General features: G+C 38.5%; 1 protein-coding gene across 12 annotated transcripts in view; it reads right to left on the bottom strand.

Annotated features, from left to right (window-relative positions):
- TBC1D5 (TBC1 domain family member 5) overlaps window positions 1–26,865 on the bottom strand; it is a 407,351-nt gene that overhangs the window by 189,942 nt on the left and 190,544 nt on the right. For all 12 annotated transcript variants that reach the window (XM_058183253.1, XM_058183246.1, XM_058183249.1 and 9 more), the window contains one exon: window positions 14,586–14,652. Coding sequence is in view for 11 of the 12 variants with exons in the window: in XM_058183246.1 (XP_058039229.1) it covers window positions 14,586–14,652 (67 nt within the window). In the remaining variant the exon portion in view is untranslated. The remainder of the gene's footprint in view (window positions 1–14,585; window positions 14,653–26,865) is intronic.

Raw genomic sequence — 26,865 nt, 5'->3', positions numbered from 1 at the left:
ATCATCAGCGGAGAGATGACAACTCACCCCAAGACCATGGATGATCTCACCCAGCGGCTTCATATAGATGTTGAACAGAAGAGGCGAGAGAACCGACCCTTGCGGCACCCCACATAAGAGGCGCCTTGGGGTCGATCTCTGTCCCCCCGTCAACACCGTCTGCGACCGGTCGGAGAGGTAGGAGGAGAACCACCAATGAACAGTGCCCCTCACTCCAAGTCCCCTGAGTCGGCGCAGCAGGATACCATGATCGATGGTATCAAAAGCCGCTGAGAGATCTAATAGGACCAGGACAGAGGAACAACCTCTGTCCCGAGCCCTCAAGAGATCATCAACCAGCGCGACCAAGGCTGTTTCCGTGCTGTGACCAGGCCGGAAACCGGACTGGAATGGATCAAGATAGACAGTTTCATCCAGGTACTGGGGCAACTGTCGTGCAACCACACTCTCGACAACCTTCGCCACAAAGCGAAGGTTGGAGACCGGACGATAATTTGCTAAAATAGCTGGGTCCAGGGAAGGCTTCTTGAGGAGGGGCCTCACCACCGCCTCTTTCAAGGCGGCAGGGAAAACATGATAAGTTATAATGGATACTTACAGTGAATAGAATGGATTATGGAGTGAAGCTAAAATTGAAGTGCATTCAGTCTGTTCAATCAGAAAAAATGCAACCTACTTAATAAACAGGTCAGTTATAATTTAAGATAATGCCCACATTACAGCAATTTCACTGGTTACTGGTCCATATTATTGGTAATCTATAAAACCATAAGAATTGTGAAGAACAAATTTCCTGAAGAATCAACATCTCTATAGATTTGGCTCAGTTCAAAATATTTTCATAGAAGCCCTCCTTTCAATCCCATCACCATCTGCAATGTAATAGGAAGCTATATGAAAGAAGGGTTTGGAATTCCCAATTTAAGCTGCCTGTTACTTTATTCTTTTGCTACAGCAAAAATCCTTTCAATATTTTTTAAAATAGATTTTTGGCCTGTCAAATTTTTTTCAATGTTCTTATTAACTGGCCCATATTTATTTAGAAATAATTATTTAATATTAATATTGCATGCAATGCTTTTACATTTGTTGCCATTTAATAATAATTATGTTGGGAAAGAGGAAATATTACTCTCTTTATGTTCTAAAATACCAAACTGAAAAAAATGCAGGTAAGGCAAATGCAAGTAAAGTGTATAAACTACAACCATTAAGAAACACATGCTTTTAGACAAAAGCAGGAAAAAACCTATTAAGAGTTCCAATCTATTTGTGGTGGGTTGAAATAAATAAAAATATAGATCAATAAAAAGAATTTCAAAAGACAAATGCCAGCTTAAATCTTCTAGCCATATCTGTACAAACTTCTTTTCATAATGAATCACTAGTTGACTCATCTTTTATATGAAAGTCTTTCACACTTCACGCTGATAAACTAGACATTCAGGCTAAAATTCTAGATGTGTAGTTGTGGAATACACTAATAAAAGCATTTACCTCAGTGCACAACGTGAAACAAGGAAGGTGAATACGTGATGAATATGTGAATAATAGTCAATTCCTACAAGTATAAACATGCATACTGTATTTCAGATTTTTCTACTTCAAATTTAAAATGGTATAATATTAAAAACAGTAACATGCTTCTGTTTAGGATTAGATATAAATAAATGCATTGAATTTTAAAGATTGATCTTTTAGTTTCATTCATTATGTTAACAATTTCAATTATTTTCAAAGCTTACTCAGAAGACACTGGAGATTTGACCAATTTCTATTTCTCCATTATTAATTTTTTACACAATTATACTTCATTTTAATGTTAACATTCCCACATTCCTGCTCATCAAGCTCTCTTCTGTTTTTTGCAATGTAATTTGTAACTTGGAGCCAGCAATTTACAGCTCGCCTCATTATATGTTTGGAGTTACTTGTTACTGAGCATAAAATATTCATTTCACACCTTAAATGCTGTAATGCTACTTAATAGCAGTGCCAGGTTTGCCAACTATTAAAAGCCAAGGCATTTTCTTCTTTTTTAATATACTGTATGACCTAGCTCTATCATTTTCACTTTCTAATTGTAACAATAAATTAATACTATACATGGCAATAAAGGCTGGCATTATTTTATGGTTTAGTATGATTTTAGCATTGTTATTCCTTGCAACATTAATTCTGAAGCACAAGTGTTATTCTGTGATCTTGTAATGAAGATACAGCCATAAGATGTTTTAAAACTATAACAATTGACTATGTGACAACATGGGGAGAGAAAAAGGATAACTGCAATCTTATTCATATATCTATGAACAAGTATGATTCATTTTTTTTTGAATAGAGCAGACCACTATGTACAAAAGAATCCTTGTACAATTTAGTGAAATATTGACACAGTGGTCAGATATGGGAGATTCCATTCTATATCCTATAACGGACATCTCTACATTTGCGAAGTGGCAGAGATAGAAAACCTGACTCACATCCTATTTGATTGTTGCCTGGATAGGAGGGTGAAAGACAAGTACCTCAGTCTATATACTAAACGAAAAATCCATTGGGAACCTCATATCAAAACAATTGCCTTATGTGCAGCCAGAAACAACCTTTAATACACGACAGTACTTGAGTGAAATGGTTCGGTTGAAATTGACGTATGTGAGACTGATTGGGGTAGATTGTAAGTGACACCAAAATATAATTTTATCATATTTTATTTATATATTAAGTTACTGTATTTTATTCCAATCTCATTTTAAATTGTATTATATTCCAATTCCATTTTAAATTGTTTTTATTGGATTTTAGTAATAATTTGTGTTTGGAACTCTGCACTTTGATATGACCAATAGGCTAATCAATAAAGTAAACTAACTAAATGTAATGAAATAAAGACTAAATCTGTATTTTCTGATTCTCCAAATAGTTAATTCCGAACAGATAAAAGTGAATAAAATTGTTCACATTCCCTCCAAATCTGAAACAGATACAAGATGGTGTCTAAGTAGATAGTCCAGTTGTAGTAAATACATCTAGGAAGTAGAAACTCCAGCGCTCTTTAAAAAGGTGTTGATATGGCTCTTCTAGAAGGGTATACCTTGGATGTCCTTTTCCTACACACTATCATCCTATATTTAATTTCCCTTTGTGGAGAAAGCTGTGAAAAGGTGATGGGGCAATCAATGCAATTCACAAAATAGTGTCACATGATTGTAGTGAAGTGAGCTCATAATTATTCAGACAGCTGTGTTTTAGGCCAGCTCTAACTTTCAAAGTAGTTTTCAAGGGTAGTCCCATGTAGAACAGATTGTAGTTTACAAAGGAGCTAACTAAAGCATAGGTTTTTATAAAAAAAGAGTCTTCAGGTACAGAAAAGGGTACAAGAGCCCAAGATAAATTTGGGCAAAGCGCTTCTAGTAGGTCATCAGAGTTCTAGCTATCAAAGTTTCTCACATGACGATACCCCTGCCCCAGTTTTGGAATAATGGCAGATTCCAAAACCCAAACACAAGCAGGCAATTCTAAAAGGGAAAACCTCTTTTCCTCCGACCCCCATTCAGTTTGGTACCTATTAGTGGCAATCCTTTCTTAATAAAGACTTTAAAAAGCTTAATTAAGGCTTAAAAAATGCAAAAACAATATTCGGGAATTTCCTTATATTGAAAAATTAGATGTTAGTGACTTCTGTTGAGAAAGCACCCTGTCGCATTGTATTACGGTGTGGTTTGGAGGTATTTCTGTTTTGGACAGGAAGCCTATGCAGAGTGTGATAAGGATAGCAGAAAAGATGATTGGAAGTTCGCTTCCTTCTATCCAGGACATAGCATATAAGTGATCTTTGACTAGGGTCTGCAGTATTGTCTGGAACACTACACATCCTCTCCATGACTGGTTTTCTTTGTTACCTTCTGGGAGGAGACTTCACAATATCCAAAGCAGGATGAATCTAGATTCTGTAATAGCTTTATACCATATAGTATCAAGACGTTCAACGAGTCAAGACTCTTAACTCTTTTTTCTGTTATATATTTTAAATTTTCTATGATTAATATATACAGTGCATTCAGAAAGTATTCAGACCAGTGGTGGTATTCAAATTTTTTTACTACCGGTTCTGTGGGCATTGGCTTGTTTAGTGGGCATGGCTTGGTGGTCATGTAACTGGGTGGTGTGGCTAGGTGGTCATGTGACTGGGTGGGTGTGACTGGGTAGTCATGATCCTAGTTCCTTCTATGAGGATTCCTGCATACGGACCTTTTGCAATCCCCCAAAGGGTCAAAGGAAACCAGATTCCGTACAGCTCTGAACCCTTAAAGCAAACCAAATACAAGTGGTCCTCGCTTAATGGCCAGTTGCTTAGCAAATGTTCAAATTTATGACTGACCTCCCCAGAGCTACTTAACCTGTTTCTGGAGTTTTGATAGCCACACACACACACACTTATGACCAGTTACAACATCCCACACAGTCATGTGAATGAGGTTTTCCATGTTTTTTGCCAGTTTCTAACATTTCCTTCTGGTTTTTGTTTAAAAATGACCATTGGGGAAAATGGACTTGTTTAACAACCACAGTGTTAATGGCCACAAGGTTCACTTAACGACCATGGTGTTTGCCTAGCTCAGGGGTCTGCAACCTTAAACACTCAGAGCCATTTTTCTATTTTCTTTTAAACAGGTATCTCTCTCTCTGTCTCTCTCTTTTCTCCCTCCCTCCCTCTCTCCCTCTCCTCTCTTTTTCTCCCTCCATCTCTTGTCTTTTTCTCCTTCTCTGTCATCTTCTCTGTCATCCCTTTCTCTTTCTTTCTCCCTATCTCTCCCATCTCTCTTTCTCCCTCTTTTTCTCTCTCTCTTTCTCCCTCACCTCCTCTCATTCATCTCTCCTCTCTTTCTCTCTCTCTCTCTGTGTCTTATCTCTCTTTTTCTGCCCCTCTCTCTCTTGTCTTTCTTTCCCTCCCCCCTCTCTCTGTGTTTCTTGTCTCTCTTTCCCTGGTGCTAAAAAGTAGACTGCAGATTAAAGGCAGCCGGCAGATTGCTGGCTTACTTGCTCTGCTGCTCACCACCCGCAGCTTGCAGGCAGCAAAAGAAACTGCTGCCTCTTGCCTCCATGCATCGTGGAGCCCGAGCAGCAGCGGGAAGAGCACAGACCTTCTGACACAGCAAGTGGCTGCCAGTGATGCCCTCAGGTGAAGATGCTGTGAACGGCAGATTCCAAAACCCAAACACAAGCAGGCAATTCTAAAAGGGAAAACCTCTTTTCCTCCGACCCCCATTCAGTTTGGTACCTATTAGTGGCAATCCTTTCTTAATAAAGACTTTAAAAAGCTTAATTAAGGCTTAAAAAATGCAAAAACAATATTCGGGAATTTCCTTATATTGAAAAATTAGATGTTAGTGACTTCTGTTGAGAAAGCACCCTGTCGCATTGTATTACGGTGTGGTTTGGAGGTATTTCTGTTTTGGACAGGAAGCCTATGCAGAGTGTGATAAGGATAGCAGAAAAGATGATTGGAAGTTCGCTTCCTTCTATCCAGGACATAGCATATAAGTGATCTTTGACTAGGGTCTGCAGTATTGTCTGGAACACTACACATCCTCTCCATGACTGGTTTTCTTTGTTACCTTCTGGGAGGAGACTTCACAATATCCAAAGCAGGATGAATCTAGATTCTGTAATAGCTTTATACCATATAGTATCAAGACGTTCAACGAGTCAAGACTCTTAACTCTTTTTTCTGTTATATATTTTAAATTTTCTATGATTAATATATACAGTGCATTCAGAAAGTATTCAGACCAGTGGTGGTATTCAAATTTTTTTACTACCGGTTCTGTGGGCATTGGCTTGTTTAGTGGGCATGACTTGGTGGTCATGTAACTGGGTGGTGTGGCTAGGTGGTCATGTGACTGGGTGGGTGTGACTGGGTAGTCATGATCCTAGTTCCTTCTATGAGGATTCCTGCATACGGACCTTTTGCAGTCCCCCAAAGGGTCAAAGGAAACCAGATTCCGTACAGCTCTGAACCCTTAAAGCAAACCAAATACAAGTGGTCCTCACTTAATGGCCAGTTGCTTAGCAAATGTTCAAATTTATGACTGACCTCCCCAGAGCTACTTAACCTGTTTCTGGAGTTTTGATAGCCACACACACACACACACTTATGACCAGTTACAACATCCCACACAGTCATGTGAATGAGGTTTTCCATGTTTTTTGCCAGTTTCTAACATTTCCTTCTGGTTTTTGTTTAAAAATGACCATTGGGGAAAATGGACTTGTTTAACAACCACAGTGTTAATGGCCACAAGGTTCACTTAACGACCATGGTGTTTGCCTAGCTCAGGGGTCTGCAACCTTAAACACTCAGAGCCATTTTTCTATTTTCTTTTAAACAGGTATCTCTCTCTCTGTCTCTCTCTTTTCTCCCTCCCTCCCTCTCTCCTCTCTTTTCCTCCCTCCATCTCTTGTCTTTTTCTCCTTCTCTGTCATCTTCTCTGTCATCCCTTTCTCTTTCTTTCTCCCTATCTCTCCCATCTCTCTTTCTCCCTCTTTTTCTCATCTCTTCCCCCCCCTCACCTCCTCTCATTCATCTCTCCTCTCTTTCTCTCTCTCTCTCTGTGTCTTATCTCTTTTTCTGCCCTCTCTCTTGTCTTTCTTTCCCTCCCCCCTCTCTCTGTGTTTCTTGTCTCTCTTTCCCTGGTGCTAAAAAGTAGACTGCAGATTAAAGGCAGCCGGCAGATTGCTGGCTTACTTGCTCTGCTGCTCACCACCCGCAGCTTGCAGGCAGCAAAAGAAACTGCTGCCTCTTGCCTCCATGCATCGTGGAGCCCGAGCAGCAGCGGGAAGAGCACAGACCTTCTGACACAGCAAATGGCTGCCAGTGATGCCCTCAGGTGAAGATGCTGTGAACGGGGAGGCTCAACCCCCCACCCCTTAGGAGCCTCAGTTTACTCGTGAGTACCATTAGTCTTTCTCCCTGCCTTTCCCAGCCAATGTTGCTCATGAGTAAACTGGAACTAGGATCTCCCTCGTGCTTCCCTCACAGGCCAGCTGGGGAAGCACATGGAAAGGGCTCCAGTGCTACAATCTCCTGCATGTTTCCCACAAGGGCTGGGATGGCTGGGGGAAACACATAGGAAGGGCTCTGGTGCCACAGTTTCCCACACACTCCCCTCCTTCCCCGCGTGCATCGGTCCACCTGCTGCTAGTATCACTCCTCCGCCAGCTCTCCCTCCCCTGCCCACCCGCACCCTTTGGCCTTACCTTTGCCAGCAATGGTGAGCAGAAGTATGTGCTAGATTCTGCAAGTAGTGGTGGGGTGGGCAGGCAGGTGGGTCGAGCGGGGACCAGGTGACCAGTTCAGGGGCATGGCCAGCCAGAGGTCACTACTGGTTCGGTGAACCACGCCAAATTTCCACTAATGGTTTGTCCGAACCGATACGAACTGGCTGAATACCACCTCTGATTTAGACCCCCTTTGCGTTTGTCAACTCTGTTATGCTGAATACTGATTCTGTTACTGAAATTCATTTTTTTCTCATTAATCTACACTCCGTATCCCATAATGGCAAAGTCAAAACAGAAGTTTAGAAATGTTTGTAAATTTATCAAAAAGAAAAAAATGAAATATCACATTAGTATAAGTATTCAGACCCTTTGCAACAACACATGTAATTTAGCTCTGGTGCCTCCTATTTCTCTTTATCGTTGCTGACATGTTTCTACATCTTGATTGGAATCCACCTGGTAAATTAAATTGATTGGACATGATTTGGATAGGCATACACCTCTCCACAGAAGGTCTCACAGCTGACAATGCACACTATAGCAGAGCAAAAGTCATGAGGTCAAAGGAACTGCCTGCAGAGCTCAGAGACAGGATTATTGCAAGGCACAAATCTGGGGAAAGCTACAATAAAATTTCTGCCACACTGAAGATTCCTAAGAGCACAGTGGCCTCCATAATTCTCAAATGGAAGACATTTAGCACATACAGGACTTTTCCAAGAGCTGGTTGCCTAGTCAAATTGAGCAATCTGGGAAGAATTGCCTTAGTAAAAAAAAGGTGACAAAGAATCCTATAGTCACTCTTACTGAGCTCCAGAGATCCTATGTGGAAATGGGTGACCATCACTACAGCCCTCCACCAATCTGGGATTTATGGCAGAGTGGCTAGATGAAAGCCTCTACTCAGTGCAAAACACATGAAAACCCATTTGGAGTTTGCAAAAAAGCAGCTGAAGGGCCCTCAGACTGTAAGGAACAAGATTTTCTGGTCTGATGAAACCAAGATTGAATTGTTTGGCCTCAATTCTAAACATTATGTCTGAAGTAAACCTTATCACCTGCCCAATATCATCAGAACCGTGAAGCATGGTTGTGGCACCATCATGCTGCAGGAGTGTTTTTCAACAGCAGGACTGGGAGACTGATCAGAGTTGAGGGAAAGATGAATGGAGCAAAGTACAGGGAGATCTCAATGAAAACATGTTCCACAGCACTCAGGATCTCCGACTAAATGTTCACTTTTCAACATGACAACAATACTAAGCACATAGCCAAGACGACATAGGAGTGGCTTAGGGACAACTCTGTGAAGTGATGTGAAGTGGCCAGCCACAGCGCCAGTCCCTCCACTGACAGTCACCATCTAATCTGACTGATCTTGAGAGGATTTGCAAGGGAGAATGGCAGAAAATTCTTAATCCAGGTGTGCAAAACTTGTCGCATCATACCCAAAAAGGCTCGAGATTGTTATTGCAGCCAAAGTGTTTCAAGCAAGTACTGAGTGAAGGGTCTGAATGCTAATGCCAATGTAATATTTCAGTTTTTCCTTTTGTAATTCTCCAAAGTTTGTATTATCCTTATTCTTGCAGCAAACAGAATTTCTGCCAGACATCAATAGTGCTAAGCTATATAGGAAATATGTTGAATAAATAAGTAGTTTGGTAATATTAATCTATTTAATATTACTAACAGTGCAAGATGTCTGTTTAATAAGTTTCTGCCATCATGATTAATTTTCTCTGAAAGGCTTTGAGTAGATTATTTAGTTTATAGCTTCTGCCATTTATATGATAGAAACTAGCTACTAAGTCCATTATTTTGGCTGTAGAATATAAGGTCTAAACAGTGAATAAGTATATTGTCAGATCATATGCATACAAACAAGGCTGGTCACTTACATCAATTGCACAGGTGCTGCTATATAAACAGAAAACAACTGACTATCATATAGCAAACTGTTTGAAGACAGGACTTCTCTATCATGGAAGACATTCAATGCTAGACATTGACAGTGAATAAAACTCTATAAAATATATTAAACAGTTGGTTTGTAAGTGTTTATAAAATAAAGCTTTGCACGGCAGGAGATAGAATAGGTTTATCAACAGCAATTCACATCCAACTAAACTGATCTTTTTTGAAAGTTATTTGTTTAATTGACTATGAGGTAAAATAAGTACAATGCATCTTTATTTCAGCAAAATATTTGATGAAGGGTCCAGAGATATGCAAAGAGAAAGATGACAAAATGTGGGCTAGATTATTCTACCATTAGAAAAATAAGATATGGTTGAACAATTATACCAAGAAATTACTCTGCAGCAAACTGAAAGGAACAGTTGAGTGTCATAATTCAGGACTCCAACCTAAACCATGTAATATTCAACAGATTTCTAAATGGTTTGGATAAAGAATAATAAAATATGATGATCAAATTTGCAGATGAAAAAGGTGGGGGTATAGCTAATACCTTAGAATCTAGTAATCTTGAAAAGGTAGGCAGAACAATGAGCAGAATACAGAAAGACAAATTCTAATATGGGCAAATACATAGTAAATGTATTACATAGTGTTACATTTGCATAGGTAAAATCAAAGGTATAAATATAGGATGGAAGATCCATAGTGGGTAACATATGCAAAAAAAGATCTTTGTATCTCAATGGATCATAAACTGCAAATGAGCAACAGTATGAGTTAACTGTAAAACAAGCAAGTACAGTCCTAGGCACAAGTATCAAAATATGGAATAGATTGGAATGGAGTGGGATGAAATGTAATGCAACGCAACACAACACAACACAACAGAATAGAATATTCGGCTAAGTGTGATTAGATGCACAAGGAAATTGTCTCTGGTGCAGAAGCTCTCAACGTACATGCAAAGTAACAAAGTAATAATAGCCATAAGGATGGTTGCATCACGTGTTGGTCATGCCCACACCTGGTTTACATGGTCCTGATACATGACACTGCCATGATGATGCCAGTTGGACACCCCTTATATAGACGACAGAGCAATGGTGTTCTGAGTTCTTGACAATTACCAGTGGATTTCACTTACAGAAAATAAAATAGTTTTTGATTGGAGTTCAGGAGAGAATTTCTAATGGTAAGAACTGTTCAAAATTGGAAAAGAATGTTCCAAAAACTCTGAACTGTTCTTTTTTGAGTTTTCTGATTCAAATATTTGAACAGAAACTAGATGGCCATCTGACAGCATACTATAGTAGTGCATTCTTCAATTAGATAGCAATTTGGATAAGATAACCTTCTAATCCTTGCATTGTATTAATAAATAATAATAAAATATAAGAAGTTCAAAATAATATTAATGATAAAAGAAGGAACTGTGGATAATTGATGCCAGGATACCAGGAGGTAGTAGAGTAGAAGAAAAACAATTGCAGAAGATCACAAAGTATCAAGCTTTTAAAATGAAAATGGGAAGATTATGGTGCAAATGGTTATCAGCACATTGTGACCAGCAGTTAAAAAATTATGCCCATTGACAACATATCATTTATCAATTACAAAAGCCCAAATTGCTTGGATCTGTTCTGATACTATGCCAAAATATTATGACTTCCTAGGTTCTTCCAAAGGACTCAATATATATGAAGGCCAACACCAGCTAAAGAATAGGCAGCCATGATATATGTAATAATAATAATGAACCCAAATGCTAGATCCAGTCTAAATATCTGGCTGTGTACCAACAATAGTAATAACAAGGTGCCCCTGGAGAGGCACGACCTTCATGTGGTTGTGGGTGGATGAGACTTATGCCAAAAGAAGCTAGACCAAGCGTATCTTTCCCTTAAATACTATAGCGAAACATAAGAAACTGATACTGGTGGCTGAGCAATCAGAGCCAGCAGCTTCAGGACTTCTGAAAGAAAAGCTGGAATGTAAATCGGGTATCACAAATATGTGAAAACAAAGTCTTGTTTGTCCACACATTTACATATATACATATGCTGATGCTTTATTTAAACTTATATTTGTGTTTGTCCATATGTTTTATTAATGCTGTATATTAGTGATTGCATGACCTCTGTAGATATCATATGCTAATTAATTAATTAATTAATTAATTAATTAAGTAAGTAAGTAAGTAAGTAAGTAAGAGAACAGATCAGCTAGCAGATCAGCATCATTTTATAATATTAAATAAGGTATTCACAGAAGTAGAATTGGAAGAATTGAAAATATCTACTTGGGCAAAGAAATTGAAGCCTTGCCAGAAATAGCTTAGATTATAGAGGTAAACCAGGGGAAGTCAATAGAGGAAGCCAGCATAGCTACTGAATTGTTTTCATTCCAAAATCAAGCACCCCTTCCTCTGCTTTCTCCTCAGAATAAAGAAGAAAAGTGAAACAAATAATAACTGAACTGAAAGTGCCGTAGTGGCTCAGGCTGTAAGATAGCCTGTTATTAAAACACAGCAGTCTGCAATTATTGCAGGCTCGAAACCCACCAGGCCCAAGGTTGACTCAGCCTTCCATCCTTTATAAGGTAGGTAAAATGAGGACCCAGATTGTTGGGGGGGCAATAAGTTGACTTTGTAAATATACAAATAGAATGAGACTATTGCCTTACACACTGTAAGCCACCCTGAGTCTTCGGAGAAGGGCGGGATATAAATGTAAATAAATAAATAAAAAAGAACATCAAGAACAGCATGAACAAAAAAAAAAAAGAATAAAGTTGTGTACATTGAAGCTTGTTCTAAAGAAACAGCTAGCAGAAGAATTAAAAGATATTAATACGATAATATCAAATATAAGCACCAACTCACAGCAAAAAGCAAACCAACTGATATACAGTTGTAACTGAATAACTGAATTGCAAAATCAACAAAGAGAAAAAAAGCCAAACAATGCATTACCAAAATGGAAGATAAGGTTGGAAAATAAGATCAGCACATTAAGGGTTAGGGTCAGCCTTAATTGACAAGATGATTTTTGAAAAAACTGCAAGAGGAAAGAAGACCAACTTGAATGGAGGTTGTATATAACAAGAAAGACTGGCAAGAAAAAAATATTACATGACCAAAACATTAAAAAAAACCAAAAACCAATCAAGCAGGTAACAGGAAGACCTGGCAATGGCTAAGAGCAGAAAAGTTAAAGAAGGAGACAGAGGGGTAGTTCTGGCTGCACAAGGTCCAGCTTTTAGAACAAATGCATTCACAAATGGCAGAATTGAGAAGACAGCAAATGTTGCTTCTACAAAGAAGCTGAAAAAGGGGACCACCAAGCTAGCTGCTGCAAAAATATCACAGACTGACTACAAACAAGTAGAAATAATGGTGCACTGGAATATCTTTAAGAAATGCCATTTACTTATACACAAAAATGGTTGGGACCACAAAATAAACAAAGTACTAGAAAGTGAAGAAGATAAAGTGCTCTGGGAATTTAAAGAGACAACTACCTGCCACATAACATTCCAGACTAAACAAATGATATTAAAAATGACAAAAGAGTCTGGATAGTGGATGTGGCAGTAGCTGAGGAAAACAGAATAGAAAGCAAAGAACTGGAAAAATCACAAGATCCAAAGACCTGCAAATGTAAGTAGAACTGTGGCAGAAGAAAGCAAAAATAGTATCAATAGTAACAGGCTTCTTGGATGCAATTTCAAAACAACTGGAGTTCTACTTGAACACCATTATCAAAATGCTGTAACTATTAGTCAATTGCAAAAGGAAGCTTTAACATCCTCAGATATCTTTAATACCATCAGACAGTAATTCTTACTATCCCAGGTCCTTGAGAAGGACTCAGTTGGTGGATAAAAATCCAATCTAATTATGTGGCTGACTGTGAATGAACCATAATATATTGAAAAAGTATGCAGCTCAACTTCTTGTGACTCTTCACTTGACACAACATTCCCCAATCTGTCATGCTCAACTACAATCCTACAATCACATCTAAAAATTGAATTGTTCAAAATATTAGAACAAAATTTGGGGAAAAATAATAATTGAAAAATAGATTAATGGAAGTCAAGATGATTATTGGTAAGAATCTAAATAGCAGCTTGAAAGTACTCAAAGAAACAGTCACAGGCAATTTCTGAAGAAGCTTCTTGGATGAGAAGCAAAATTTATTTATTTATTTTATTTATTTATTTTTGTCACAGTGGATATATATAAGCATAAGCATGTAATAACTATACAATATATAAGCACATATATAAGTATGAGTGTGTAATAACTATATTAATTGGATATAACGAAAGGAAACAATAGGACAGGAACGGTAGGCACGCTTGTGCTCTTATGCACACCCCTTACAGACCTCTTAGGAATGGAGTGAGATCAATAGTAGACAGTTTTTGGTTAAAGCTTTGGGGATTTTGGGAAGAGACCACAGAGTTAGGTAGTGTGTTCCAAGTATTAACAACTCTGTTACTGAAGTCATATTTTCTGCTATCAAGATTGGAGCGGTTAACATTAAGTTTAAATCTATTGTGTGCTCGTGTAGTGTTGCAATTGAAGCTGAAGTAGTCTTCAACAGGAAGGACATTGTAATGGATGATTCTATGAATTAAACTCAGGTCATGTCGAAGGCAGTAGAGTTCTAAGTTTTCTAAGCCCAGGATTTCAAGTCTGGTGGCACAAGGTATTTTATTGTATTCCGAGGAGTGGAGAACTCTTCTTGTAAAATATTTCTGGACACGTTCAATTGTATTGATGTCAGAAATGTGGTATAGGTTCCAGACAGTCGAGCTGTATTTAAGAAATGGTCTAGCAAATGTTTTATATGCTCTGGTTAGTAGTGTAGTGTTTCTGGAGATGAAGCTACCCAAGATTAAAAAATGTCTTCAAGAAAAAACAAAGACAATCCAGTTGCCTTTTGAAAAAGCATGGTTGGGACAAACATGACCTGGATGACTCAGAATCTCCATAGACAGTCACAGGCAGATAATCTTTGTAAAATTATATGAGAATTGGAAGTGAATTTAAAACTAACTTCCTTAATATATTTTACTATCTGATTATAAGAAGTTTATAGATATTTCAAAATATACTGAGTGTTTCTTTTATATATTTGAAATAAAATGTGTATATACAAAGTAAGTATCACAATAACAGGCAGTAGCAAAGATCTTTATCAGCCATTTCAAGCTGTTTTTGAATAATCTTTCTGATTCACTTAAAGTTCAACAAACATTATGAGAATAAAATATATATTTAATAAATATAAATATACTTTATTTCCTCTTTCTTTATGAATGTAAATTTAAGAAAAGCTGTCCAGAAAGAAAAGCTGGAGAACTCTTACCTATATGATAAAAAGATCCCATCAGAATCCAAAGTAAGCTGTACTCTTCCATTTTCATTTGACACATCTGAAATGATAAGACATGAGAGTTTTCAGTATGTTAAGTGCAAAATGCATAAATATGAATGTATAAAAATATTAGAACTTTGGTTGAAGATACTGTGAAACTGAAGAACATGCACAATCACACCTTAGGAATATTTGTAAACCTTCTAATTTCTATGCTATGCTTAAAATATTTTTAATAGGCACTACAGAATAAATAGTTTTCTACAGACTTCTTTACCATTATATATGGAAAGTTTTAGTTTTGAACTTCAATAACTGATAACAGCTACCTTGTACTATACTAAAAGGCAAACACAGTATGATATTAGAAAAATAATATGCCTAGAAAAAGATGTCACGTTAATAGCTCAATGAAGAGCTCTGATAAATTTTATAAATTTCTCCCTTTCTATAAATTCTACTAATGAACATTAATGTTAAATATTAAAATATGAATAATGCAATTTAATCTCCAGATTGCTTATCATAGCACATTTTTTCTGAAAGACAGTAAAAACTTGATTTGAAATTTATCAGATTAAATTTGACAAAGTTTCTTAATTCAAGGTTTCTGGAAAGGCACTTCAAAGATCAAAATGGATGGGCCAAAGGGAAGGTAAGCAGTAGCAAAAGCACAAACACTGATGGAAAGATACTGGGAAAACTATTGAGATAATTTAAACTTTAAGCCTGTCTTGTGATGTATTAAGAAAGTCCACATCTCCAGACTATGTTGTCTCCCAAATTTGATGACTTTCCTTTTATCCCTCATCCAAGGTATTTTTAAAGATGTGGAAGAGCACTGGTCCTAGGATAGGGCCTTAAAGTACCCCTATGCATACTCCCCTCGATAAATATAAATCCATTTATATTTAACTGAATAAATGGCAAACTGCTATACAGTTTGGGTATAGCAATTCAACCAACAACAAATTCATCAGGTAGTGGAAATATTCATCTCACACTGTTCCATTTTATAAACAATGTCAATTTTGTTATTGAAATCTAAGCATTTTAAAATCACAACATTCTCTTGGTCTACTAATCTAATCACTTTATCCAAAAAAAGCAGTATGATTTATTTGGCAATGTATGTCTTTAACATAATGGTTTCTAGTAATCACTTTTTTTTCGAGGGGTTTCCAACCTACTGCTTGTCTTTTCAAGGATTTTCTGGGTATTGAAATCATACTGATTGCTCTATAGGTACTTCTAAACACATTTCCCATCTTTTTAAAAGATTGGAACAACAGAAGATCATTAATGTTTATTTTGAAAAAAAAAATCAATTCATAGAGCTAATTGATTAGAATATTATAGTAACGAAAATTGCAGATTTAAGATAGAAACTACATTTGTCCATATTATTTTCTACTTAAATATGGGGGGGGGGGGTGAGGAAGGATAAGCAAGCTATATTATTTATTAATTGTAGACAACTTTACAATATAAATTGGTAATTGAAAATGATTTTCTTTTTCTCTTTGTAAATTGCATATAGATCTTTATTATTAAAGTTATAAAAGAAAAGTAATTTGCTGCTTGGATAATCTAAACATTTTGAATTTCAAATTTCTATTTTTTACAAATCAAGATGAAAGGACAAATAATATAACCAGAAGAATATTGTATTTTTTTTTGTAAAAAAAAAGTTAATGTTTGATCATTATTAATCACCATGGTTTCTACTCTGAAGTAACTCAAGAAAAAAATCATATACCAATATGTATATTTTTAAAAGGGCACAATCTGTGATCTTAGAGAAGAAAAAAGGGAAAAGGAAAGAAGTCGCTTACATTACAAAGTTGTGAAATGCAATTGCATATTTTTAAAATACCACATACTTTCATTTTAGCATATCTAAAGCTTAATAATTTAATGATTTATTCAGTTTTAATTTATACCTTCAAAACATTCTGAGATGCCACTGGAGATCATAACAGTGGTCCTGGTTAAGTCAAATAATAATTAGAGCTTTCACTTTAAAGATGAGATTATTTTTAATTATTGAGTGAAGTACTTGAGGTACCATACTTATATAATTACACTACTCATTAAATGGTTATTGAAAGCTGAAATGTAATTTTAATGACAGCTACCTATTTTTCTTTGCACACTTTGTAGATGACAGATCAGTCAAGAATACCGGTTTGCTCAAAATTTCTTGCAGCTGCAGTTGAGCTTTCAGGTGTAAAACAATTAAGCTGTGCTTATTTTAAAACTTTTTTAAAAAGATGCTCTCTCAATTAAGCTGTATTTTTATAAATGCAGAAATAGCAAGGAAAGTAAATTGGCATCCAAGAAGAATAAGTGGATATTTTTCTTTTCTATAGTGACAGCAGACACAGTATACAAATATGATGCTAATGTATACAATTCTTGAATTTTAGCCCTTGGAAGAAAACTTCTGTGTGGGGGGGGAGGTCAAAAGGTATGGCAATACTATCTAATACTAATAATTATAAATGCAAAAAGATTCCTGCTGAGCCAGAATTTACTGTAATTTATTTTCATAAAGATTTTTAGGTTTATCACTTAAGAATACTTTCTAATTGATTTGAAGATCAAAATATAATACAATCAAGTCTTCTTTCTTTTTCATTGTGAAAATCAAACAGATTTGTTTCATTAACAATATTAAATACAGTATTTTAAAAGTATCTGCATAGGGAAAGCCATTATAATTTAGAAAAAGAGCAATTGCTTTGTTCCCAGTTGAAATTAATTATACCAAATATTTATGAAAACATCTGTTCCATACAATTATACATTTTTAATTCTAGCACTGATAAATTCAGGGTTTTTTTCTATTTGAAACATGGCAGTTAAAGAATTAAAAATGTTATGGGGAACATACAACTTGGAATTTTTATATACCACATGTAAAATTTCTCTCTCTATAAAACAAATCTTATATTATGAAATTTGTAAAAAAAACTGCATTAAGTCAAAACTCACTATTTGATGAAATACAAAAATAGGTATAAAATAAGATTTTAAATTAAACGTTCAACTATTAACTTTTGCTTAGTTATTTTAGTTATATTATAAAGTACATTTGATTATTCTGATGGTGGATATCTAGTTGCTGAAGACAGTATACCTGATACTGCTTCCACATGACAACAGAGGGTGCTAAAGAGTTTAACATCAGTAAGAATCAGTGCCAGAAGCTTTCCTTTTGGACTTTTTGTGTAACACCCTTGCAACTACAGTGTTAAATTCAATTTACACCACCTAAGCTTTAAAAATGATTAAACAGAGCAAGCTTGAAGCAGAATACAGAAATCAAATATAACTTCTTCAACTACAGAATTGTGTACTGTATTTTGGATAGTTCTAAAATAATTATTAGGCTACAAAAATTCAGAATACCATATTTTTGTATTAGATGTAGAAGTTCTTCAAGTAAAAGTGTACATTATCTCAATATTTTAAAGGAGAAAATTATCTCTACAATAGTCATTGAAAACTTTGATTGCTTTAGGAAATTTAATTCTTTTTCTCCTATTTAGTAGTAATCCCCAGTTGTTTAGGATAAAACTCTTTTAAGCCATTCTATATGAAGTAATATAAACATTTAAATTCTTTATTGAATAACCAATATTAAATATAAAATTCTCTTATCATTTCCAGAAGAAAGCACAGAAATTTAATTCAAATTAATCTGAAATTCAACTCAATTTAATATAATATTTTTGCCTGTGCAACTAAGGAACAGTTGCTTCTTGGTCCCCCTTAACAGAAATGTGGCATGATGGGAGCCAATGGCAAGCATTCTTAGTAGCTGCTGAAAGCATTGCTCTTCTGGAGGGCTTTTGGCAACTGACAACTTCTAAATTTGGTCATTATATTATTTTGTATTTTAATGTTAATTTAATTTTGTATTTATATCTTGCTTTTAACACTTACCTTCTCTAAGCCATGTTCATCTGGTTTCAGGTAGTTCAATAATTGTTATAAAAAAAGTTGTATATTTACCAACCATTTGTTTAGCGACTATTTGAAGTTGCAAAGTTGCTGAACAAATGTTATTTACCACTGGTCATCAAAGTTCTGGTCTGCCGCACAACCCCCATGGTCACACGACTGTGATATGAGCACTTGACAAGTAGTCACATGCAGCTGCAGTTTCTTCATTTACAATTATCGCTATTCATAATCTTCTTTGTCAGCTCCCCACAAATAAAATCAATGAGCAAACCAGCAATGGAGCTTGGGTAAATATCCCCATGGCCTGAAATTGTTTTCTTGTGTCTCTACAACCACCTGTGTACTTCCCCCACCTGGCATCAGCCACCTGTAGGCCAAAAATCACACATACATTTCACTTACTTGCCTGTCAGCCTGCTTGCCAGTGCCTGGGATGTGTAACTCCCTGCTGGCTTCCTAACTAACTTTGGTTGTTGAAAGCTGGCAGGAAGTTGCAAGGAGATCCTTGCCTAATGACCCCTGATTTGTGTTTAACAATGGTAGTGGGGACTGCTGAGATGGCCATGCTAAGTGATGCAGTCCTGTGATGTTTCGCTTTATGATTGCATCACTTAGCAACAGAAACTCCTGTCACAATTACTAACCTAAAGTATACCTGTAATATCTAGAATCAAGTTTTTTTTTTTCTGTTTTGCACTTTTTACTCTATTTTTCTACCTTTCCTTTATTTTGTACTAATTTTTTGTAATTGCAATATTTAATTGTACTTGAAAAACTCACAAAAGCTTCATGATTATTCTGGGTTATTGTGAAGTTTTTTTTAATATCAGTTACCAGAAGATACTATACTTAAGTGCAATTAAAACTCCTCCAAACCTTAAAAAAGAAATCATATCCCATAGGGATAATGCAATGCAGAAGACAAGTCCTTGGGTCCCACTAGGTGACACAGTTTTATGGAAAAGGCATATCCACTGTGCCAGATCTCACATAAACTACAACTGCAGGTAAATGTTCCACAACTGTCCCATCCCTATGCCATGAAGGGCTTTATAAATAACAACCAGCACCCTGAGTTACACTTGGATCCCAATAGAGAGCCAATTCAACTCATGAAGAAGTGGTATTACATGGGCATCCTGAGATACATTCATGATTACTTGAAGCACAATATTCTTTACCTATGGCAGTTTCAGTGATTTTCTTTTTTTTTATATATAAATAATTTTTATTTCCATTTTCCAACATCATATTTATGTACAAACTATTATCCATCATTAATCATTACATTTTTATTTATTACTAATTCAGGCCTGCCCGATTGCCACTTCCTTTCTTCACAACCTCCCTCTCTACCCTCTACTACTTTCCCATCCATCCTCATCTCCTTCACTTTACTACTTCCTCTCCTCCTTCTCCACTCCTCCCTTCTTCCAACCTATCTAACCTTCTTATTCCCCTCCTCCTTCTCTACTCATTCCTACCTACTTTCTTCCCTCCTTCTACTCCTCTCTCCTTTTCTTCCTGAAATGGCAGTCGAGCATCCCCAATATCATTTAAAATTTTTTAATTTCATATCTTCAAAAATTACTGTACATTAATAATCAATCCATGTATCATTTCCCCCCTTCCCCCCCCCAGACTTCCCAGAGCAAATACCGGGTATTATGACCAACAATCACAAACTAACATATACAAAATATACATAACCTCCCACCTTTAAAAATTTAAAACTTTAGATCCCCTTACAATAAAAATAAAAAGATAGGAAAGAATAATAAAAAAAGAAAAGAAAAGAAGAGAAGCAATACCAACTTCACATATTACTTCTTCTTACAGTCCATTTTTAAAATTAATCCATCTTCTCAAATTCAATTTTTTTTTTACTTGTATATTCCTTCAAATTTCATAAGTCCGTTTCTCAAATTACTGTCCATCTTCTCGAACTCAAATTTTTATCACTTATATATTTCTTCAATTGCCATAACATTTAATGTCCATTCTTCTTACAGTCCATTTTAAAAATTAGTCCATCTTCTAAAGTTCAATTTTTTTTTCCAGCCACTTGTATATTCCTTCAAATTTCATGTCCATTTCTTAATTTACAATCCAGCTTCTCAAATTCAAATTTTCATCACTTATATATTTCTTCAATTGTCATAAGATTTAATATCCAATCTTCCAGTACTACTCCATCAATCAAATATCATTTCGAATAAAATCTCTCAAATATAGTATTTCCAACTTAACTTCGTAACTTTTACTATCTATAAACGTATCATTTAAAACAAATAATCATTTAAACTACATCCACAATATAACAGTAAGCAGTTAAAATCATTACATCCACATTATCTAAATTCATAAATTTCACTTTCCATCCTTCACAATTGAATAATATCATCCCATAAATTTATACCATACGAATAGCAAATAACAAAAATCCTATAATTTCTATCCTAAACAAATCAATTCCAAAAATTAACCATAATCATCATATTCACATCTTAAACATTCCTCCCCTCTCCCATTCTATTTTCCATCATTTCCAAACCAATTAACTTAGCATCTAACAACAAAGGATTCCCACTCTTTAAAACATTAATATAAAAATGTCTCGCTTTCATAACTGAATTAAGAAAATACTTTCTGCCTCTAAAATTATTATTTTTATTTTTATTATTTATTTGATTTTTATACCGCCCTTCTCCCGAAGGACTCAGGGCGGTGTACAGGCAAAAGTAAAAATAAACAATACAATATACAATTTAAAATACAAGTTAAAAAACTTATTATAATTAGCCTAGAAACTTTAAAATATATAAAAAACTAAAACCCCATTTAAAATTAGTAGTAAGAAATTTAAAATCGATAAAATTATAAAATTTATAAAATTTATAAAATTTAAGCCAGCCCATGAGTAAAAGATGTGTCTTCAGTTCGCGGAAGGTCCAAGGTCAGGTATTTGGCGTAAGCCGGGAAGTTCGTTCCAGAGTGTGGAGCCCCACAGAGAAGGACCTTCCCCTGGGGGCCGCCAGCCGACATTGCTTGGCGGACGGCACCCTGAGAAGTCCCTCTCTGTGAGAGCGTACGGGTCGGTGGGAGGCATGCGGTAACAGCAGGCGGTCCCGTAAGTACCCAGACCCTAAGCCATGGAGCGCTTTAAAGGTCGTAACCAAAACCTTAAAGTGCACTCGGAAAGCCACAGGTAGCCAGTGCAGTCTGCGCAGGAGCGGTGTTACGTGGGAGCTACGCGTAGCTCCCTCTATCACCCGCGCAGCTGCATTCTGGACTAACTGAAGCCTCCGAGTGCACCTCAAGGGGAGCCCCATGTAGAGAGCATTACAATAATCCAAGCAAGAGGTAACGAGCACGTGAGTGACTGTGCATAAGGCATCCCGATCAAGGAAGGGGCGCAACTGCCGAGCCAGGCGAACCTGGTGGAAGGCCCTCCTGGAGACGGCCGTCAAATGATCTTCAAACGACAGCCGTTCATCCAGGAGGACACCTAAGTCGCGCACCCTATCCTTTGGGGCCAATAACTCACCTCCAACAGTCAGCTGCGGTTGCAGCTGACTGAATCGGGATGCCGGCATCCACAGCCACTCCGTCTTGGAGGGATTAAGCTTGAGCCTGTTTCTCCCCATCCAGACCCGTACGGCTTCCAAACACCGGGACAGCACTTCAACAACTTCATTGGGGTGGCCCGGGGTGGAAAAGTACAGCTGGGTGTCATCAGCGCACTGCTGGTATCTCACCCCGAAGCCACTGATGATCTCACCCAACGGCTTCATATAGATGTTGAACAGAAGGGGCGAGAGGATCGACCCCTGCGGCACCCCACAAGTGAGGCACCTCGCGGTCGACCTCTGCCCCCCTGTCAACACCGTCTGCGACTGGTCGGAGAGATAGGAGGAGAACCACTGATACACGGTGCCTCCCACTCCCAATCCCCCCAACCGGCGCAGCAAGATACCATGGTCGATGGTATCAAAAGCCACTGAGAGGTCTAATAGGACCAGGGCAGAGGAATAACCCCTGTCCCTGGCCCTCCAGAGATCATCCACCAATGCGACCAAAGCTGTCTTCGTGCTGTATCCGGGTCGGAAGCCGGACTGGAACGGGTCTAGATAGACAGCTTCATCCAGGAATTGGGGTAGCTGTCGCGCCACAGCATTCTCTACAACCTTCGCAACGAAGCGAAGGTTGGAGACTGGACGGTAATTACCCAAAATAGCTGGGTCCAAGGAGGGCTTCTTGAGGAGGGGTCTCACCACCACCTCTTTCAAGGCGGAAGGGAAAACCCCTTCCAACAAAGAAGCATTGATAATCCCCTGGAGCCAGCCTCGTGTCACTTCCTGAGTGGCCAGTACCAGCCAGGAAGGACACGGGTCCAGTAAACATGTAGTGGCGTGAAGCCTTCCCAACAACCTGTCCACGTCCTCGGGAGCCACAGGATCAAACTCATCCCAAACAGACTCAACAAGACGTGCCTCCTCTCCCTCGCTTGGATCATCCCAATTTCAGTCCAGACCATCCCGGAGCTGAGCGATTTTATCGTATAGATAACCACTAAACTCCTCGGCACGTCCCTGTAAAGGGTCATCCCGCACCTCCTGATGAAGGAGGGAGCGGGTCACCCGAAACAGGGCGGCCGGGCGGTTATCTGCCGATGCAATGAGGGTGGAGGCGTAGGAACGCCTCGCCTCCCTCATTGCCACTAGGTAGGTCCTAGAATAGGACCTAACTAGTGTCCGATCAGCTTCGGAACGACTGGACCTCCAGGTGCTCTCTAGGCGTCTTCTCCGGCGTTTCATCTCCCTCAGCCCCTCGGAGAACCAAGGGGCCGGGCGAGACCTATGCCGGGTCAGAGGCCGCAAAGGCGCGACCCGGTCCAAGGCCCCAGCCGCGGCCTGTTCCCAGGCCGCAACTAGTTCCTCAGTCGAGCCGTGGGCCAGATCCTCAGGAATTGGCCCAAGCTCCGTCAGGAACCTCTCCGGGTCCATCAGGCGCCTGGGACGGAACCAACGTATAGGTTCCGTCTCCCTGCGATGGTGGGTGGCGGTTCGGAGGTCTAGGCGAAGGAGAAAATGATCTGTCCATGACAACGGTTCTGTTACTAAGTCATCTAATTCCAGATCATTTAGCCACTGACCAGAGATATAAAGTAGGTCCAGCGTGCCTCCTCCCATGTGTGTAGGGCCATCATTTACTCGAATCAGGTCCAAGGCCGTCATGGAAGCCTGGAACTCCCGAGCTGCAGTTGATGACAAGCCAGCTGATGGCAGGTTGAAATCCCCCATAACCATAAGTCTGGGGGTTTCAACCGCCACACCGGCAAGTACCTCCAACAGCTCGGGCAGGGCTGTGTTCACGCAGCAAGGAGTCAGGTACGTGATCAACAAGCCCAACTGATGCCTATGGCCCCACCTCACAAAGAGGGATTCACAGCCAGCAATCTGAGGAACAGTGGCCTCCCTCGGCTCTAGATCTTCTTTAATAACAACCGCCACCCCCCCACCCCTACCTTGGGCCCGCGGCTGATGAAATGCTCGGAAACCCGGGGGGCACAGCTCGACAAGGGGAACCCCCCCTCAGGGCCCAACCAGGTTTCCGTAATGCCCATAAGGTCTGCGGACTCCCCCTGTATAAGATCACAAATCAGGGGAGCTTTATTAACCACGGACCGGGCATTACATAACATCAACCAAAGGTCCAAGCTCTGAGGATCATGGCCGCCCGAGGAACGGGTAGGGTAGGGACTGAGGGGCCGGAGCATGTGATCGCTTTCAAGCAGCGAGCACGTGCTCCCAACACTCGATACGCCCCCCCCTCCGCCATATCTGCCTCTCCCACTTACCGTACAGATGGAACAACCCTCTAATCCTGGAACGACCCCCTCCCCCCCTGCCTTCAGACCAGATACCCTGATGCCACGAACCAGCACAGGGGTTGGATCCCTCCCCGACGGGTTCTTTCCCCCACCCGTCGTATCCCTCCTCCCCTTTAAAAAACCCTTTTTTACAAATCTATTTAAAAAACCCCACAAATTCTTCTTGGTCGCATGCCACCTCTCTGGGTCCCAAGACACTTCGTTAAGGTAAGCCCTCGATAGCTTGGAGGGCCATTCCTGCGAGGCGGGGGAACCTCGCAGTCGTAGTAGTTCAGCAGACGAGTATCTCATGGAAGAGTAGTCAAATAAAATGGCAAAAGAGTGTCCATCCCTAATCGGCAAAGATGTTCCAGTCGTTTCCGATAGCTCACCTGACCCAGTATTACACGGTCAACCGTATGGGCCATAGTCCGTAGAAATCCAAATGGATCCAGGACAACCAACGGATCCGGGGGTCCAGTCCAAATCCAATGACCTCCCTCTCAAAAGCTGGTATGACAGTGTTCCCTTGGTTGATCCCTCGACTGTTAAGATGGAAGACCAGCAGTCGGATAAAAAGTCTCTCACTTGGGTTCCCGGCATTGCACCCTCACGGGAAAGAACCTGTGCAGTGCGGTGGTTGGAACGACATTTGCTGACAAACCCATTGGGACAAATTCACTGACAAACCCATTGGGACTTCCCATCTAAAATATATCTGATGTTTCTTAAACTCATCCACTAAAAAAGCAAATTCTCTTCTCTTTCTTAACATTTTAGGAGGAATTTCCTTCATCATTTTTATATCTTGTCCCAATATTTGGAATTTATTTTTATAAAAGGCTTGCAAAATTTCATACCTAACCTTTTTAGTTGTAAAATAAATAACCACATCCCTCGGTACTCTATTTTGTCTTGCCCACCAAGAATTAACACGATAAATTCTTTCAATATTAGTCTCAAAATCTTCCGGCTCCACACCCTTTAACTGAGCAAAGGCTTGCGTAAAAATCTCCTTTAAATTTTCCTTCCTATTTTGTTTCAACCCCCTCACCCTTATAGCATATTCCATTAATCTATATTGTAATATTACTCTTTCTTCATCTGCCCTATCTACCTTTGCCTGTATATCTTCCATCTTATTATCTAAGTTCCAATTGTTTTGATTTTTTTGAGTTTCTTCTATTTTCCTTTGCAACTCTAAATTAGCTTTATTAATTTCTGCAAGATCATCCTCCATCTGAATACAAGAGCTCAATATTTGCGCAATTGCATCCTTTACCATTTTCATTTCCCTCTTCTGCTCTTCCACCACTTCCTTAAAATCCAACATCTCTTTCTCTATTTCATCAAATTTTTGATCTATTTCTAAAAAATGACTCTCCAAAAACTCCTGTAAAGAATTTCTTAATTCCTTTTTAATTTCTTCTTTTAATTTTTGAATCTGAGCTGAAGAAAATTCAAAGTTTTTAATGACTTTTGGCACTATTTGCTTAAAAGCCATTTTTTTAAAGAAAAAAATATAGCTTGATAATGGACCAAGAAGAAGAAAAAAAAATTAAAAAAGAAAAATTAAAAAAACTTTTCTTCTAAATCACTATAATCCCAAAGAAGAAGAAAAAATATAAATCATAAGATTCTCGTTTCTTCCATTTAATCATTCCTATATATCTTCTATTTCAACACTAGCTGTTAGCTTTAACTTTTGTTTTCAATACACACATTCCACAAAACCGCCATTTGCTTTCTTCTCTCCTATCTTCGCAGCAAATATATCCTCAGGGGCTTGCAGTCTTCTTACAAACAAGTGTTAAAACTCCAGTTTCTGCTCCGTCCACGTTACAGTCCATCATAAATCAACTCCAGCCGTGGAAATTGGACGCTTCGTTTGTCCGCCATAAAGGCAGAAGCCTCGCCCAGCCAGGAGCTTATCAGGCTATAGAAGGAGAACTCCCCGTAAGCCTTAGAAGCTTATTAGAGTATCTCAACTTCAAACCTGAATGCTCATCTTTCCTTCTTTGCCCGAAGGAGAGAATTCCAAGCTGTCGGACCCAGATTTACGATGTCCTGACAGCTCTACTGACTAGGGAGTTAGCAGCTAAATCATAGCTGCTCTCCATGAAGCGGAGCCATACCGGAAGTGCTCAGTTTCAGTGAGCATCATGCCTTCATCAAGTGTCCTTGAAAATCGCAGTTTCAGTGATTTTCAAGGACACTTGATGAAGGCATGATGCTAGCTGAGACAGGAAGTAACTAGAGTTTAAATGACTTTTAATATGGCCTCTCAATCCAGAAAAAGAAACAGTACCCAAGATAGAATTGTGAAAAGCCTTCCTGCCAGTTGGTCATCCAGCAGGAATCAAGAATCCAAAAAAAATACTAACTGCATATTAGTTCTGTTTGGGGGAATGTAATCCAATTTAGGAC

Source organism: Ahaetulla prasina, chromosome 4 (assembly GCF_028640845.1).
Source record: "Ahaetulla prasina isolate Xishuangbanna chromosome 4, ASM2864084v1, whole genome shotgun sequence".
Classification (NCBI taxonomy): domain Eukaryota; kingdom Metazoa; phylum Chordata; class Lepidosauria; order Squamata; family Colubridae; genus Ahaetulla; species Ahaetulla prasina.
Note: the sequence above shows the minus strand (reverse complement) of the source record. Positions and strands in the feature narration are given on the sequence as shown.